This window comes from Euleptes europaea, chromosome 10, assembly GCF_029931775.1.
Source record: "Euleptes europaea isolate rEulEur1 chromosome 10, rEulEur1.hap1, whole genome shotgun sequence".
In the NCBI taxonomy this organism is placed as follows: domain Eukaryota; kingdom Metazoa; phylum Chordata; class Lepidosauria; order Squamata; family Sphaerodactylidae; genus Euleptes; species Euleptes europaea.
In genome coordinates this window covers 7,577,117-7,592,496 of record NC_079321.1, presented here as the reverse complement: position 1 = coordinate 7,592,496, position 15,380 = coordinate 7,577,117, and the positions used below count along the sequence as shown (strand labels likewise).

The following is a 15,380-nucleotide window of genomic DNA, read 5'->3' as shown; positions in this document are numbered from 1 at the left end:
TATTTTTAAACCATGAATGGCTTAGTGGGTGGACTAGTGAAAAATTTCCATGGGATAGCTGATGCAAAGTTTAGCCTTGCTTAAACTAACCAGGCTAGTTTATGAGTAGCCTGAAGTATCTGAATAAAAACAATTGATGGACTGTTTGGTTTCTTTAGCCTGTTGTAGTCTACCCCATTGCGTCCTTTGGCTAGGGGGTCGGTTGGATATTAGGGAAGATGTCAGCAGTCCGTTTGTCCAGATATTTCACCAAAAATGTAGCTGTTAAGATCATTTCAGTTTCTTCTAACTCAATGTTGGCCCTATCTGGGATTTAGCTCCAGCTGCTTTCCCATATTTTGTTAACAGAGGAGGATGCATTTGTTTTTTTCCTATTATCTGTTTCCCAGTTCATGGTCACAATTTAGATTTTACTACCTATATTCGCCTATGTTACAACAGGGGTGATGTCGTATAGGGTGGAGTTACATCTTTAGCTGCTTCCTCCTTCCTTGATGGTTTTATTGTGGGAAGTGTACAGGACAAATGAAAGGAATTAGTCCATTCTAGAACATTTTTATGCCAGTCAAGACCCCACTAGATATGAAGGTGATTATAAAACTGCAGCATGCCAAGGTACAGACAGTATTGAGAAAGAATATTTAAGAAAAACCCGCATTACTGCTGCCCCTCCTTATGTGCCATATCTGTTTAGGTTTAAAAATACCCTACCATACCAAGATGAAAATGTACTATTTCCTCCTCAAATGTTTTCTTTTGTCATCATTCTTATATCTAATCAAGAGTATACTTTATAAAATGTATTCAGAAAACCCTAATAAAAATCATACTTCAGATTATATCTGGTTTTGTTTTAAAGAACAGTTGTAGTTTCCGGAACTGTTTGCAGAATAATTAAACTAACAAGCAGCATAATTCATGGAGAAAACTATGAATCATCATTGCTGTGAATAAAACACTTTTGAAATAGTAACTGTCACTCTTTTCTCACAGATTTAATGAGATGTGCAGGATTGTTACCCATCCAGTATTAAATGGTAGAACTGGAATTACATCTTCAAAACCAGCAATTCAGCTTTTGTTACCATCATACGTTCTGGGTTGTAAAGCACAAGCAAACACGTCTCAAGGCATCAGTTATTTCTGGTCTGAACTGCTTGACAAACTTTGACTTAATTGTTCTAAAGCAGCATCAGCATTTAAATATGCTATGAGGTCCCTTTTCGCTCAGATTGTTAACAGGGCAAATAGCAGTTGAGCAAGCAACAAGGACAGTCTTATCACACTTACAGGGGGGAAGGGCTGTGGCTCAGTGGTAGAGCGTCTGCTTGGAATGCAGAAGGTCCCAGGTTCAATCCCCGGCATCTCCAGTTAAAGACCAAGCAAGTAGGTGATGTGAAAGACCCCTGTTTAAGTCCCTAGAGAGCCAATGCCAGCCTGAGTAGACAATACTGACTTTGATGGACCAAGGGTCTGATTCAGTATAAGGCAGCTTCTTGTGTTCTTGTGATTTAAGCATTATTTCTATTTTCAAAATAATAAAGCAACTACAAGCCCCGTGGCGCAGAGTGTTAAGCTGCAGTACTGCAGTCAAAAGCTCTGCTCACGACCTGAGTTCGATCCCAACGGAAGTTGGTTTCAGGTAGCCGGCTCAAGGTTGACTCAGCCTTCCATCCTTCCGAGGTCGGTGAAATGAGTACCCAGCTTGCTGGGGGTAAAGGGAAGATGACTGGGGAAGGCACTGGCAAACCACCCCGCAAACAAAGTCTGCCTTGGAAACGTCGGGATGTGACGTCACCCCATGGGTCAGGAATGACCCGGTGCTTGCACAGGGGACCTTTACCTTTACCTTATAAGGAGGCTAGTATGAGCTCCTAGTCTTCTACATTCAGTATGCTGGCATTTCGCTTCCAATAAAGATTTTGTAGAAGGAAACTTTGAAAGAGGGGTGCTTTGGTAAGCCATCCCATTATATGCTTCCTCAGGTGATACAAGCTGCCTGATGGGTCTCAGTCTAGAGAAACCAGGGGTTATTTTCAGTAGAAAAATGGAATAGTTGGGGACAAATACAAAAAAAAACATGTCACTTTTTTGCTTTTAGAGTGAGTGAAATGCTTTTTTAAAACAAAGCTGTTAAAATGTTGTGAGTGGCCTTTATCAAAATGCTTTCAAGTAACTATGGAAGACAGTTACAGTATCAGGGAATTATCCCGTTTACTGAGACATTTACAACTCTCGAAATGCTCAAGGACTCCCATTTATTTTATACTGTATCATAGAGACTAGGAGCAACTGATTTGATACCTGTAAAGGACGGAAGGCAGTTGGGGATTGAGGGGAGAATGACACTGCTGTTGGTTGGCATCCTCCTATGGGGCTGGGCTGTGGCTCAGTGGTAGAGCATCTGCCTGGCATGCAGAAGGTCCCAGGTTCAATCCCCTGCATCTCCAGGTCAAGGGACTAGGCAAGTAGGTGATGTGAAAAACCTCTGCCTGAGACCCTGGAGAGCCGCTGCTGGTCTGAGTAGACAGTAGACTTTGATGGACCGAAGGTCTGGTTCCATATAAGGCAGCTTCATGTGTGTTAAGAGTCTTCAGGTTGGATTTTTTTCATGAACACTGAAGAACCTGAAGACTTATTTGAGAGGATTTCTTAGGTTGAGTAATTATGAGGCAGGAAATTAAATTAATTTTGGAAGTGACCTCACAGGAAGGGGGGGAGTCACCTTTGAACCGGAGGTGATATCAAGTCCCTGATAAGCTCCCTCCCCAAACGCCACCTTCCTCAGGTACCGCCCCCAAATCTTCAGGAGATCCTCAAGCCAGAGTTGGAAACTACTTCTTAGACAGGCCGTGGCACTTTGTATGCAGCTGGCAACATTCTGTGCCCAATTTGCCTTTTCAGTGTAGTGATCTGTAGTGCTTTGCGGCTGCAACATTCAGCGCCAACCACTGGGATGTCTCTGCTGGCATTTATTTGGAATGGGGCCAAATGGAGTTCTGGTTGACTTCACTGCTCCAGTTAAAAAGTGTGCTCCAGTTCGGAGCTGCTGTGCCAAATAAAATGGTCTAGTGTGCTGCCATTCAGCTCACGTGCCGTAGGTTGCCTATCCCTGTCTAGAGATATGCAAGTTATGCATTGTCTTCTCAAGATATCTTTGTTGCTTAAATGTTGATTTTGGCAACCATTAATATGCTTTGATGTGTTATTAAAGAGTTCAGCGTTTGCATTGTTAGAAAATTTAGCTTGATATTTAAAAAATGCTGGCAGTCCTATTGCGACAGTATTAAACTGCTTCAGACCAAATAATACACTTTCTTTTATTTACTACGAAACTTGTTTCCTGATTTCAACTTTTTATTTTTGTAATCTCTGTTGACAAAATTTAGGTTTAGCAGTTTGCAGTTGTCTCTCAGGTACCAGCTATTTGCATTTTTGCTTAAATTATAGAAAATTAGGCATTTATACTTTTACGTTCAGTACATACACCCAAAAATATTTCAAATGCTAAGTTATAAGTCTTGAGTTGTATCTTGTTACAACAGTAAAATAAGTTTGGGCTTGATAGGATTGCCTACGTTTCAGTTTCTCCCAATATTTCTGTTGTTGTTTTTCTGAGAGGGCAAATGCTTTTTCTATGGCTCTAAAAATTTCCAGAAATTGTTATCTTTTTGACTACACCATAATGGCCGGTCATTGTAAGCCTATGCCTCATTCCTATATGGGCCTCTTTTTCTCCACCTGGGCCAGCCTTTGAATGGACAGGGCAACTGGAGGTGCGTTCCTTTAGTGCTCATGCAAGGTGGGCAGGGATTATTTCTGCCTGTTTCCCCTCAAGCTGAAGAAGAAAAAGTATTTGTTTTTATATGCCAACTTTCTCTACCATTTAAGGAAGAATCAAACTGGCTCACAATCATCTTCCCTTCCCCACAACAGACACTCTGGGAGGTAGGTGGGGTTGAGAGAATGTGACTAGTCCAAGGTCACCCAGCTGGCTTCATGTGTAGGAGTGGGGAAACAAATCCAGTTCACCAGATCAGTCTCCGCAGCTCATGTGGAGGAGTGGGGAATTGAACCCGGTTCTCCAGATCAGAGTCCACCGCTCCTAACCACTACACCATACTGGCTCTCAGCGTGATGAAGTCACCAATGCAGTGTCCCACTCTGTTTCTGAGAATCCTCTGTCCTGGAGGACCACCTTTTTGGGGAGCAGCGTGGAAAAGTAGGAGAGACCCATTCTGTTCATGGTTCATAGGAAGCAGCCTGTTTGTCTTGGAAGTTTTTACCAGATGTAATATTCAGTGCATTGGAATGAAAATTACATGTAGGTTTGTATGAAAAATTTCAAGGGCTGTCATAGAGAGCATGGTGCCGAGTTGTTTTCTGTTGCCCCAGAAGGTCAGACCAGAACCAACGGGTTGAAATTAAATCAAAAGAGTTTCTGTCTAGACATTAGGAAGAACATTTTAACAGTTCGAGCAGTTGCTCAGTGGAACAGGCTTCCTGGGGAGGTGGTGGGTTCTCCTTCCCTGGAGGTTTTTAAGAAGAGGTTAGATGGCCATCTGTCAGCAATGCTGATTCCATGACCTTAAGCAGTTCACGAAAGGTAGGGCATCTTGGCCATCTTCTGGGCATGTAGGGGTCACTGGGGGTGTAGGGGAGAGGTGGTTGTGCATTTCCTGCATTGTGCAGGGTGTTGGACTAAAGGACCCTGGTGGTCCCTTCCAGCTCTATGATTCTATGAAAATATATTTGGTAAGACTAATCTTTCTCAGTCCTTGTATCCCCTTTTTTGTCTAACGGTTTCAATTGACTATGTTGTCCATAGTTGTTTTCAGAAATTTGGGGAATGTGGTATGCCTTATCAGATAAAACGCTAGTTTTGTTGCACTCATAAAAGGAAATGGTGGCCCACATTCAAACATAATCATCCCTGTAGTTGTGAATCTGAGAACCTAGTATTTTAGACGTTGTATTGCACTGAAAACCTTTATTCAGAACAGTTGCTGCAGACAGCTTATGCAAGATAAGATCTTGAGTTACTTGCTGGGCCATTGAGATGTGAAAGCCCAGAAAAAAGAGAACATTTGGGGGAAAACATGGTTTTGTTTGTTTTTCCATGGCCTTCATTCAGTTTTTCCATTGAAAAATTTGGAAATAATGAGAAGTGCTGGGGGGGAAACTCTCATGTAATATTTTCTCTTTCTGAATGAGTGAAATGCTTTTAAAGACATGGTGGGCATGCTGTAGACATATACAGCTCTTAAATCCAAGATACATTTCTGCACCTAGAAGGATACCAAATCTTCATGAGGAACATGCAGGGCTTTCATTGCTTCTCAACAGTTGCATGCCTTCGGTTGTCCTTTTGACCTGACATAGTTGACCTTCCCACCTCTCCCTCAAACCACTGTGACACATTTACGCACAGACTGGGTAAAAAGTAGCTTTCTGCCCTACCTTGCAGGAGGGAGGGAAACGATCAGAAGGAGTTGGGGCAGAAACTGCACCAAAGCCTCTGAGGAAAACTGAAAGTTTCATTGAGAACCAGATAGCAACAATTAAGGTACATATGCTAAGATAGTATAGGGTGCATCAGCTTGTAGTTTTCTCTCAAGTATTGGGTATATATGTATTTTTGCTTGTACAAAAACTAAGGCTTTCAAATTCCATACATATGTCAAATATTGCAATTTGATATGCTAAGTGAATTATAAATGAGGCATTTTATGTTGTTAAAGTAGTAAGATTAGTTTATTTTTCATAGGACAGTAAGTATTACATATATTTCAGTTTTTCCCAAAATTTCCGTTTTTTCTGGAGGAAATGCTTCCCCCCCCCCTCCCCATGGCTTAAAAAATTTCTGGAAGTTTTAAATCTCTACTTGTCCATTGCAATTTTTTTGATATTAATTTACTTTGTTTTTCAGATATGAGACATGAGTGTTGGACGCAGAAGATTAAAGTTGCTGGGAATTCTAATGATGGTAAACTTTTTTATATATGTTATCGTGGAAGTCTCAAAGAGCACGGGCCAAGAGAAGAATTCAAAAGGACGTGTTGTAGTACCTCTCAAGAAGTTCTGGAGGAAATATACTCCTCCCAAGGCATATTGGAATAAACAGCAGCAGAAGTTGGATCGCGTCTACAATCCCATTTTGGCATTGCTTTCCAATATGACTCCAGAAGAGAACTTGTCATCTAATGGTAGCTTCTTGAACACCTGTGATCCTGATCCATTTGTTGCTTCAGATGTTAGTGGCTTTCCAGATTTGCCTGATAGGTTTAAAGACTTTTTATATTATCTGAGATGTAGAAATTATTCGTTATTAATGGATCAACCACACAAGTGCAAACACAAACCTTTTCTGCTTCTAGCGATCAAATCGCTCATGCCACATTTTGATAGAAGACAGGCAATTCGTGAATCTTGGGGGAAAGAAATTAAGTTTGGAGACGTAACTGTTGTGAGAGTCTTTCTATTGGGCGAGACCCCTCCAGAGGATAATTATCCGGACCTCTCAGGTATGCTCAGATTTGAGAGTGAAACCCACCAAGACATTCTTCTGTGGAACTACAGAGATACTTTCTTCAACTTGACTCTGAAAGAAGTCCTGTTCCTGAAATGGGTCAGTAATACCTGCCCAGGTGCCCAGTTTATTTTTAAGGGAGATGATGACGTTTTTGTGAATACCCATCAGATCCTGGATTACTTGAAAAGTTTGACCAAGGATAAAGCCAAAGACTTATTTATAGGTGATGTGATTAAAGATGCTGGACCTCATCGTGAAAAGAAACTGAAATACTATATTCCAGAAAGTATTTATGAAGGCTCTTATCCTCCATATGCAGGAGGCGGTGGGTTTCTCTATTCTGGTGATCTGGGTCTAAGGTTAGCCAATGCATCTGACCAGGTCCTTCTCTATCCTATAGATGATGTATATACTGGAATGTGTCTTCAGAAGCTTGGGCTCGCTCCAGAAAAACACAAAGGCTTCAGGACATTTGACATTGAAGAGAAACAGAGGGATAACATTTGTTCCTACACAAATCTGATGCTAGTTCACAGCCGGAAACCTCAAGAAATGATTAAAATTTGGACACGTTTGCAGGATCCAAATTTAAATTGTTGAGCCTAATGTATGGGAGTGTGTTCTGTCCAAAAGCTCTTTCCAAATTGGGTTTAAACAAGTAAATAACACTGTCTTCATCTGGAGGGCCTGTTTTGCAAATCAAAATTAGCTATGAATTGTTTAGTACTTATATAAAAGTGAGAGTCCATCACATTTTGAGGATATGGCATGAAGATTACAATCCTTAACCTTCCTACTGTCAAATTCCTATACTTTATCTAATAAAACAATAATTATAGTTATTTGAAGCTTGTTATTGTTTGGCCCTGCCCTGCAATATTGGAAGTATGGGACTCCTAGTGATAGAAGCCATACGGTTGTTTCTCTGTAATTAAATGTCTTTGTTGTAAGTTCAGGAAGTAACTTCAACATGATTGATAATGCCCAAACTACTAAAACATTTTGTGAGTTTTCTTTTCCCTCCCCCCACACCATTTTTTATCCCACGCCTGAACAGTATTCAATTAAAAGTGATGGGACTATATTTGTGACAACACAGGTAAAAGTTCAAGTGACCCCATGTACTTTTTTCAGAGAAACTACACAACATAAAACTTGGTGTGTAAGTTGAGAGGGCAGGGTTTTGTTCTTGTTTTTCAAACGGAATTGGCTAATGGACAAACACTTTCACTGGCGTCAAAACTACTTCGCATGCTTGACACTCAGTTTTTGTCTTCTCTGTTGATTGAAGTTATTTGGGCACTTTTCATCAGGTTCAGTAAATTCATACGAAACGCCTTGCTGATTCAGAAAGATTGGATGGCTTGTGTGCAGGCTAGACTTAAAAACCAGTCAAATTGATTTTTATTTTATTTTTGAGCTCCCAAGTGTTTGAAGCCTGGAATTGCAAGGGGTATCTCACAGGGCCAGAGCCCCTAATCTGCCATATCTTCACGTGTGTCATATCAGACAATTGCTCAGAACAGTGACTGCTTTTGTTATGTAGAAGTGCCTGTATTTATTGTTCAAATTGAAGACCAAAACACTTTCTTAAATATATTTTGTGTAACGATTTATTTGTATAGCGTTGTCAAGTCATATTTAAGTAGAAATACTATTTTAAATGTGTTGAAATGTTAGATATTAAATAAAGTTAATTGTTTTTGAATATGGAAAAAATGTAATTTAAGTAATGTTTTGTGCACATCCCAGAGTTGTGTAGCGGTTTGTTCTGTAGCAATCTGTGTAGGAGTATGTTGGAGCTTATATTTACTAAAACGCTCTTACGGCCTAGTCTGATCTGCTGCATGAGCAACACAGCTTATTCAATTGGACGTCGCTTTTGTCTGTCAGCTTACCAGTGCGGTTCCTGTCATTGTGTCGCTGTGTGAGCAGGGTGTGATCAGATCGCAGCATTGGATAACGTTTTACGCTCGCGAGCCCCCCTCTTCTTGCATTGGGTGTAGCAGCGCTCCCCCGGAACCCTTTTACAGGGGATGCTTTAGCGGCTTGGTGAGATGCCCTTCTGGTAGTAGGTTGCTAAAGAGGCACTTTGTGAGGTTGCTTTGTTTGTACAGGTGACGCGGGCAGCCACAAACACTTTTTAAAAGCACACATGATGCTTTTCTCTTAACTGTCTAAAGGGTTAGAGCAATGGCACCCCTCTGCACTCGTAGAACATTTTGTGGTCCACAGAACACGGAGCTACCTGTACTGTTGTTCTCATTGTTGCGTCCAAAAGGATGTTTGAAGGAAAATGGGTTAAATTTCAAAATCATTCCATCCCACTTATACGGTTGCATTCTCACGTCAGCGAGGGAAATGTACTTTTCCGCATAATTCTGTGCATATCTGTTAACTTTCTCTCTTTTGTCTTATTTCTTTTCCTGTACCCAATTTCTCTCTCTCTCTCTCTCTCTCTCTCTCTCTCTCTCTCTCTCTTGTTGCTAGAATGCTTATTGCATCCCAAAGCTCCATATTACCTGAGGTGTCTAAATCATATGAAGAGATTTAAAAAAATCATTTTGTTTCAACTCTATTTTTATAAGTGAAATAAAAATTTTCAATTCCAAGTTCAGTGTATTGCTGCTAGATCTGGTTAGAAAGTTTCTGTAATATTCTAGCACTTTGATTTTTCTACATCTTTTTTTATTCGTTACATTCTGTGTCTGCAATAGCAGGAATATGTTGTTTTGTTAGCACTGTTTCTATAGTGATTAAAATGACTAGGTGTTAACACAAATTAAAATGGTACACTCCCCATTTGCAGCCGTGGAGTTTAAATAAACTGACATAGGAGAATACGGGGGCAGGAAGGGAGTTTCTTATTTACGAGGGTAGACAAAGCGTTATTGTGCAATTTAAATAGCAAACAACCAACACAAATTGTTATTGAATGAAGCTTAATTTCAAATCTCTTGTCGTTTTCATGGTCTTTCCCCCCACAGATGGCCCATATAGCTGTTGGTTTGTCTTTACAGGTAAACTTATTCATCTGGTTTTCCAAAACAATAAAATTGTTCCTTGAAAAATATTGGAGTGTTCATTAATTAGCTGAGATTGGAATTTAATAAGACTCACAAGCTAGGAAATGGTGTGTAGTCTTCCATGTTTCTGCACATATGTGGCATTTAATTTGACATGAATCCCCCTCATCATTGCAGAGAAGCTTGTAAACATTCAAACACATGTCTGTTCCTTTTGCACACAAGGTTGTCATTCTTCTAAAGTGGGAGCCACTCTGTATCTTCAAGCTCCCTCACTGTCCAAGAGAGTGAACAGTGAAGTATGTCTCTAAATGCAGCAGTGTTTGTGTAGTGTAACTTCTTGAGAAGGTGCAGAAAAAAGCAACCCAAATGATCAAGGGACTAGAGCCCTATGAGGAACGGTTAAAACGCTTAGGGCTGTTTAGCATGGAAAGAAGGCATTTAAGGGGAGACATGATAGAGGTCTATAAAATTATGCATGGTATGGAGAGAGTGGACAGGGAGAAGCTTTTCTCCCTCTCTCATAATTCTAGAACATGGGGTCGTCTGCTGAAGCTGGAGGGTGAGAAATTCAAAACAGATAAAAGGAAGTATTTCTTCACACAACGGGTTGTTAAATCGTTGAACTCCCTGCCCCAGGATGTGATGATGGCTGCCAACTTGGAAGGCTTTAAGAGGGGAGTGGACATGTTCACGGAGGAGAGGGCTATTCATACCGGTAGCTACTAGTCAATATTTATACTAGTCATGGTGCTTACCTCATATCTCCAGAATCAGGGGAATATGCCTGTTATATGAGGTGCTGTGGAACACAGGACAATGCTGCTGCAGTTGTCTTGTTTGTGGGCTTCCTAGAGGCACCTGGTTGGCCATTGTGAACAGACTGCGGGACTTGATGGGCCTTGGTCTGATCCAGCAGGGCCTTTCTTACTATGTTCTCCAACGTGCATGATTTGTCCTCCAATTCAGGGGACCCCTGACTTTTTGACCCTGCTTGCATCTTTGGAATTCTGACATGGGGTGGAAGGCTCAACAACAAAACGGCAGTCTCAGGAGGCAGAACCAACCACAGAATGTTGGGGCGAGGCTATGCCTAGCTTTAATAATTCTTCAACATTTCAGGCATAAGCTCTGTTTAACAGGATATCTTTTAATTTGCACAGCCAGTCAGAATCCTTGCTAGTCAAAAGCCTTATCTGGCCTGGCCCAGTTTGTAAAAAACACTTGGTTGAGCGCTAGGAAAGGTCAGGCCAGGCGCCATGGCACCCATGGGCATCATGTTGGGGACCCCTGCTCTTGTCTCACAGGCCTCAAATCATTCCCCCCTAACCAGATATAGAGGTAAACTGGTGTCTTTCACTGCCATCATAACAGTCCTTGGGGGCTGAAAGGTAGATTAAGAACATTTATTCAAAATAAGCACGTTTCAATATATTTGTAGTTTTTGGTGCAGAATTTTCTTCTGTAAGTTTGTCATGCCTTCTTTGAGAGAGCCAGGGTGGTGTAATGGTTAAGAGCGGTGGAGAACCGAGTTGGTTTCCCCACTCCTCCACATGAAGCCAGCTGGGTGACCTTGGGCTAGTCACAGCTCTCTTAGAGCTCTCTCAGCCCCACCTACCTCTCAGGGTGACTGCTGTGGGGAGGGGAGAGGAAAGTGATTGTAAGCCGGTTTGGTTCTCCTTTACGTGCCAGAGAAAGCTGGCATATAAAAGCCAACTCTGCTGCTTTGATGGAGATAGATCACGACAGGTGGCCGTCTTTGTAACAGTAGAAAAGAGCAAGGGTCCAGTAGCACTTTAAAGAGTAACAAAACCTCTGGCAGGGTATGAGCTTTCATGAGTTACAGCTCACTTCTTCGGATACCAAAGAAGTGAGCTGTGACTCATGAAAGCCCATACCTTGCCAGAAATTTTTGTTGGTCTTTAAGGTGCTACTGGACTCTTGCTCTTTTCTGATGCCTTCTTCGATAAGTGAGAATATGGCTATTTTGCTCCATGGGTGGTCATGAGAAAATTGAAGAAGAGTTGGGTTTTTTATATGCCAACTTTCTCTACCACTTAAGGGAGACTCAAACCAGCTTACAATCACCTTCCCCTCCCCACAACAGACACCCTGTGAGGTAAGGAGCTGAGAGAGTGTGACTAGCCCAAGGTCACCCAGCTGGCTTCATGTGGAGGAATGGGGAAACCAACCCTGTTCACCAGATTAGCCTCCACCGCTCATGTGGAGGTGGGAATCAAACCTGGTTCTCCAGATCAGACTCCACTGCTCCAAACTACTGCTCTTAACCACTACACCAGGCTGGCTATCTCTTCTAGCCTTATCCTAACCCTACCTTTCAGGCTGCTGGTGGTTCCACCTATTGGGCTGGTGGAGCACTAAGTGAGAAGCATTATAACTTGTTTGTACGTGGTGACCAACTCAGTAGAAAATGTGCATTGCAGACCTGTGGATATAAGTTGCCAAAAAGCATAAATTATGCCAGGGAGATCTATGGCAATTTAATGTCTTTATAATTTAGCTGCGTGTGGAACTGACTCATCACATGTATGGAATAATATTTTATTGTTGTTGTTTCTTTTTATTCTACCTAGAATTCATCTGAAGGTAACCTATCCAAATTGAGGTGTTCACAACTATGGTCAGAGCTCACAGAAAATAATGCCAAACGTGAAAACTATAGTAAATGTGATTGTAGGAATCCCTAGCTGTCTGGTCTGAGTAGGCAATACTGGCTTTGATGGACCAAGGGTCTGGTTCGGTGTAAGGCAGCTTCATATGTGTTCATGGCTAGAATTAAGTCACCACGCTGTCATTAAGTCATTGCCCCCTTGTCCGCCAGGCAGCCCTTGTGCCCCACAAGCTGTTCCCCTGCCCCCACCCCCACCCCAAGAGGTCTCAGTTGGAAAGAGGCTTCATGCTACTACTATGATCCTCTTACCAGCCCGCAGGGTTTAGCTTTAATCTCCTTGGCTGCTGCTTCCTTTCTCAGTGAAGTCAATCTAGTCAGAGCACCTGCCCCCTGGGGGTGGGGGTGGGCAGGCCCTCCCACACAAGCCAGGCAGTTAGCCTAGGCTGTTAAAGATAGGACATTTTGGAGGACATTGATTCATAGGGTTGCCATGAGTCGCAAATGCACTGAACTCACACACACCCCAGTTGCTGAACAGCTGAATGGCAGGCAGAATTCTTTGGGTCTAGCAGCTGATCAACTATTGGGCGAAAGGGATTCCACCCTGGGCTGTCTGCCAATCAGAGGCCCCAACCAGGCCCCCAACATCAGTATTCAACTAGAAAGTCCAGATACTCTGGTTTTAGAGGCATATTCATTCCGCTTCATCTGTATTTGTGCCATAATGCTATTAAATACTGATATGATACTATCTAAGCCAAGGGTGTCAAACTCAGTTGTTACAAGGGCCAGATATGACAAATGTCACTTGGTTGGGCCGGGTCATGCCACACCAGCCCAGATTGAGAGCAGGGAGTTGGCTGGCTCGCAGGCCAGATAAGACCTCACAAGGGGCGGTATCTGGCCCTTAGGCTTTATGTTTGACACCCCTGATATAAGCCTTTTCTGAGATTGGCTTTGCTTTGCATGTATTTTCTTCTATACTCGCCAGCATGTGTATAGTGGTTAAGAACCGTGGTTTGGAGCAGTGGACTCTAATCTGGAGAACCGGGTTTGATTCCCCACTCCTCCACATGAGTGGCGGAGGCTAATCTGGGGGACAGGGTTGGTTTCCCCATTCCTCCACATGAAGCCTGCTGGGTGACCTTGCGCTAGTCACAGCTCTCTTAGAGCTCTTTCAGCCGCACCTACCTCGCAGGGTGTCTGTTGTGGGGAGGTGAAGGGAAGGTGATTGTAAGCCAGTTTGATTCTGCCTTAAGTGGCAGAGAAAGTCGGCAGATAAAAAACAACTCTTCTTCTGCCAGCATGCTGAAGAGATCGCAGTAAGCATTTTCTGCTGTAGAGCCCTTATGTTTTAACATGGAGGTAATGCTACACTGGAGTGTGGTAAGAGGCAGAAAAGGGGCTTTTCAAACTGGTGCCTTCGGCTTGACCTAGCACAGTATGATCGAATAAAATGTTTCTTTCTTGTCTTAGGCAGGAGTGTGCTTTGGTTGCTTGGACGGCACTCGGAGAAACATGTTCTGTGCCTCAGAGTTCCACTGGGACCAATTAGGCAGTGGTAATGCCTAGCAAAGCAGCTCTTGAGTATATTCACACAAGGTAAACAAAGCCACCTTTAAAAGGGTAGTCTCCTTTTTATTCTTAAAAATAAAATGACTTGAGGCAGGGCGTGCACTGGGGCTCCTATTGGGGGTGTAAAGGTGCCAACCTCCTGGTGGGGCCTGGGGATCGCCCAGAATTCCAACTGATCCCCAGACTACAGAGATCCCCTCCCTAGGCGCCAGCCCCAAATCTCCAGGAATTTCCCAACCCAGAGTTGGCAACCCTAGTGAAGGGACTTGGTCTTATCGCCTTAGGCCAGTGGCGCAAGGATGGGGAAGTAAAATTCAAATTGGCAGAATTGATTTCTGTTGCATAGTGCGTTGCTGGAAACCTGTTTGGGGAGCAGAGGCGGGAAGCCTGTGGCTGGCAATATTGGGCGTATTTTGTCCCTTGTCTATCAGTTGCTCTATAACTTAAGCAAGGAGATAGTGGAGTTTCTTGAGCCAACACATGCCAGATACACATCTCTAGTGTCTGGTATGTGTTACCTGGATATGCGGGCAACATAGTATGTGTGTTCCTATAAGTCATTTGCAGGCCATAGACATATGGGCGCTTTCACACACTGCAACTGGATTTTACTGTGTGGAACGGCAAAATCTACCTGCAAACCATTGCGGATGTGGATTAATGGGTGCTGCTGAAGAAGCACACACCACACCCTGGTATTACTCTGGTCAGAGTGGGAAAAGCAGGCTAGTGAGATTATCAAAAGTTTGCATGGGGGGGGGGTGCGTTCCAAACTTTGTGCTAGAGAATGGCAGCTGCCAAAGGGAAGATTGTGGAGTATTTCATTAAAGTGAAAGAAAGAGAAAGAATTGTATCCTGAGAATAGCAACATGAAGATTTCATAAAGGTGTCTGGATGAATAGTCACTACAGCCAATTATGAAGCAGCATTTCAAGAGGCAAGGATTCAAATACTTCTTGATTTGAGCTTGGAGATTGCTGGTGCATAGACACCCAAGAGGAAAGTGGGGGTCCAGTGAGCAACAACCTCAGGTTAAACTCCCATGTATAAGAACATAAGAAAAGCTATGCCAGATCAGACCAAGGTCCATCAAGTCCAGTAGTCTTTTCACACAGTGGCCAACCAGGTGCCTCTAGGAAATGCACAAACAAGACAACTGCAGCAGCAGCATCCTGCTTGTGTTCCACAGCACCTATTTTATTTGGCATGCTCCTCAGATCGTGGAGATTAGGTATGCATCATGACTAGTAGCCATTTTAACTAGTAGCCATGAATACCCCTCTCCTCCATGAATATGTCCACTCCCCTCTTAAAGCCTTCCAGGTTGGCAGCCATCACCACATCCTGGGGCAGGGAGTTCCACAATTTAACTATGTGTTGTGTAAAGAAATACTTTTATCAGTTTTGAATCTCACCCTCCAGCTTCAGCAGATGACCCCGCGTTCTAGTATTATGAGAGAGGGAGAAAAGCTTCTCCCTGTCCAAAATATTGTCGAAGGCTTTCACAGTCAGAGTTCATTGGTTCTTGTAGGTTATCCGGGCTGTGTGACCGTGGTCTTGGTATTTTCTTTCCTGACATTTTGCCAGCAGCTGTGGCAGGCATCTTCAGAGGAGT

At 42.8% G+C, this 15,380-nt stretch overlaps 1 protein-coding gene and 1 non-coding gene across 2 annotated transcripts; both read left to right on the top strand.

The window, feature by feature from the left end:
* Positions 1 to 1,301: 1,301 nt before the first annotated feature.
* Positions 1,302 to 1,370, top strand: TRNAS-GGA (transfer RNA serine (anticodon GGA)). The gene has a single exon. It is a non-coding gene; the product is annotated as a tRNA-Ser (tRNA).
* Positions 1,371 to 5,933: 4,563 nt separating this feature from the next.
* B3GNT2 (UDP-GlcNAc:betaGal beta-1,3-N-acetylglucosaminyltransferase 2) lies at positions 5,934 to 7,188 on the top strand. The gene has a single exon (XM_056856332.1). The coding sequence runs from the start codon at positions 5,939 to 5,941 to the stop codon at positions 7,130 to 7,132; it is 1,194 nt and encodes a 397-aa protein (XP_056712310.1). The 5' UTR covers positions 5,934 to 5,938; the 3' UTR covers positions 7,133 to 7,188.
* The last annotated feature ends 8,192 nt before the right edge of the window (positions 7,189 to 15,380 follow it).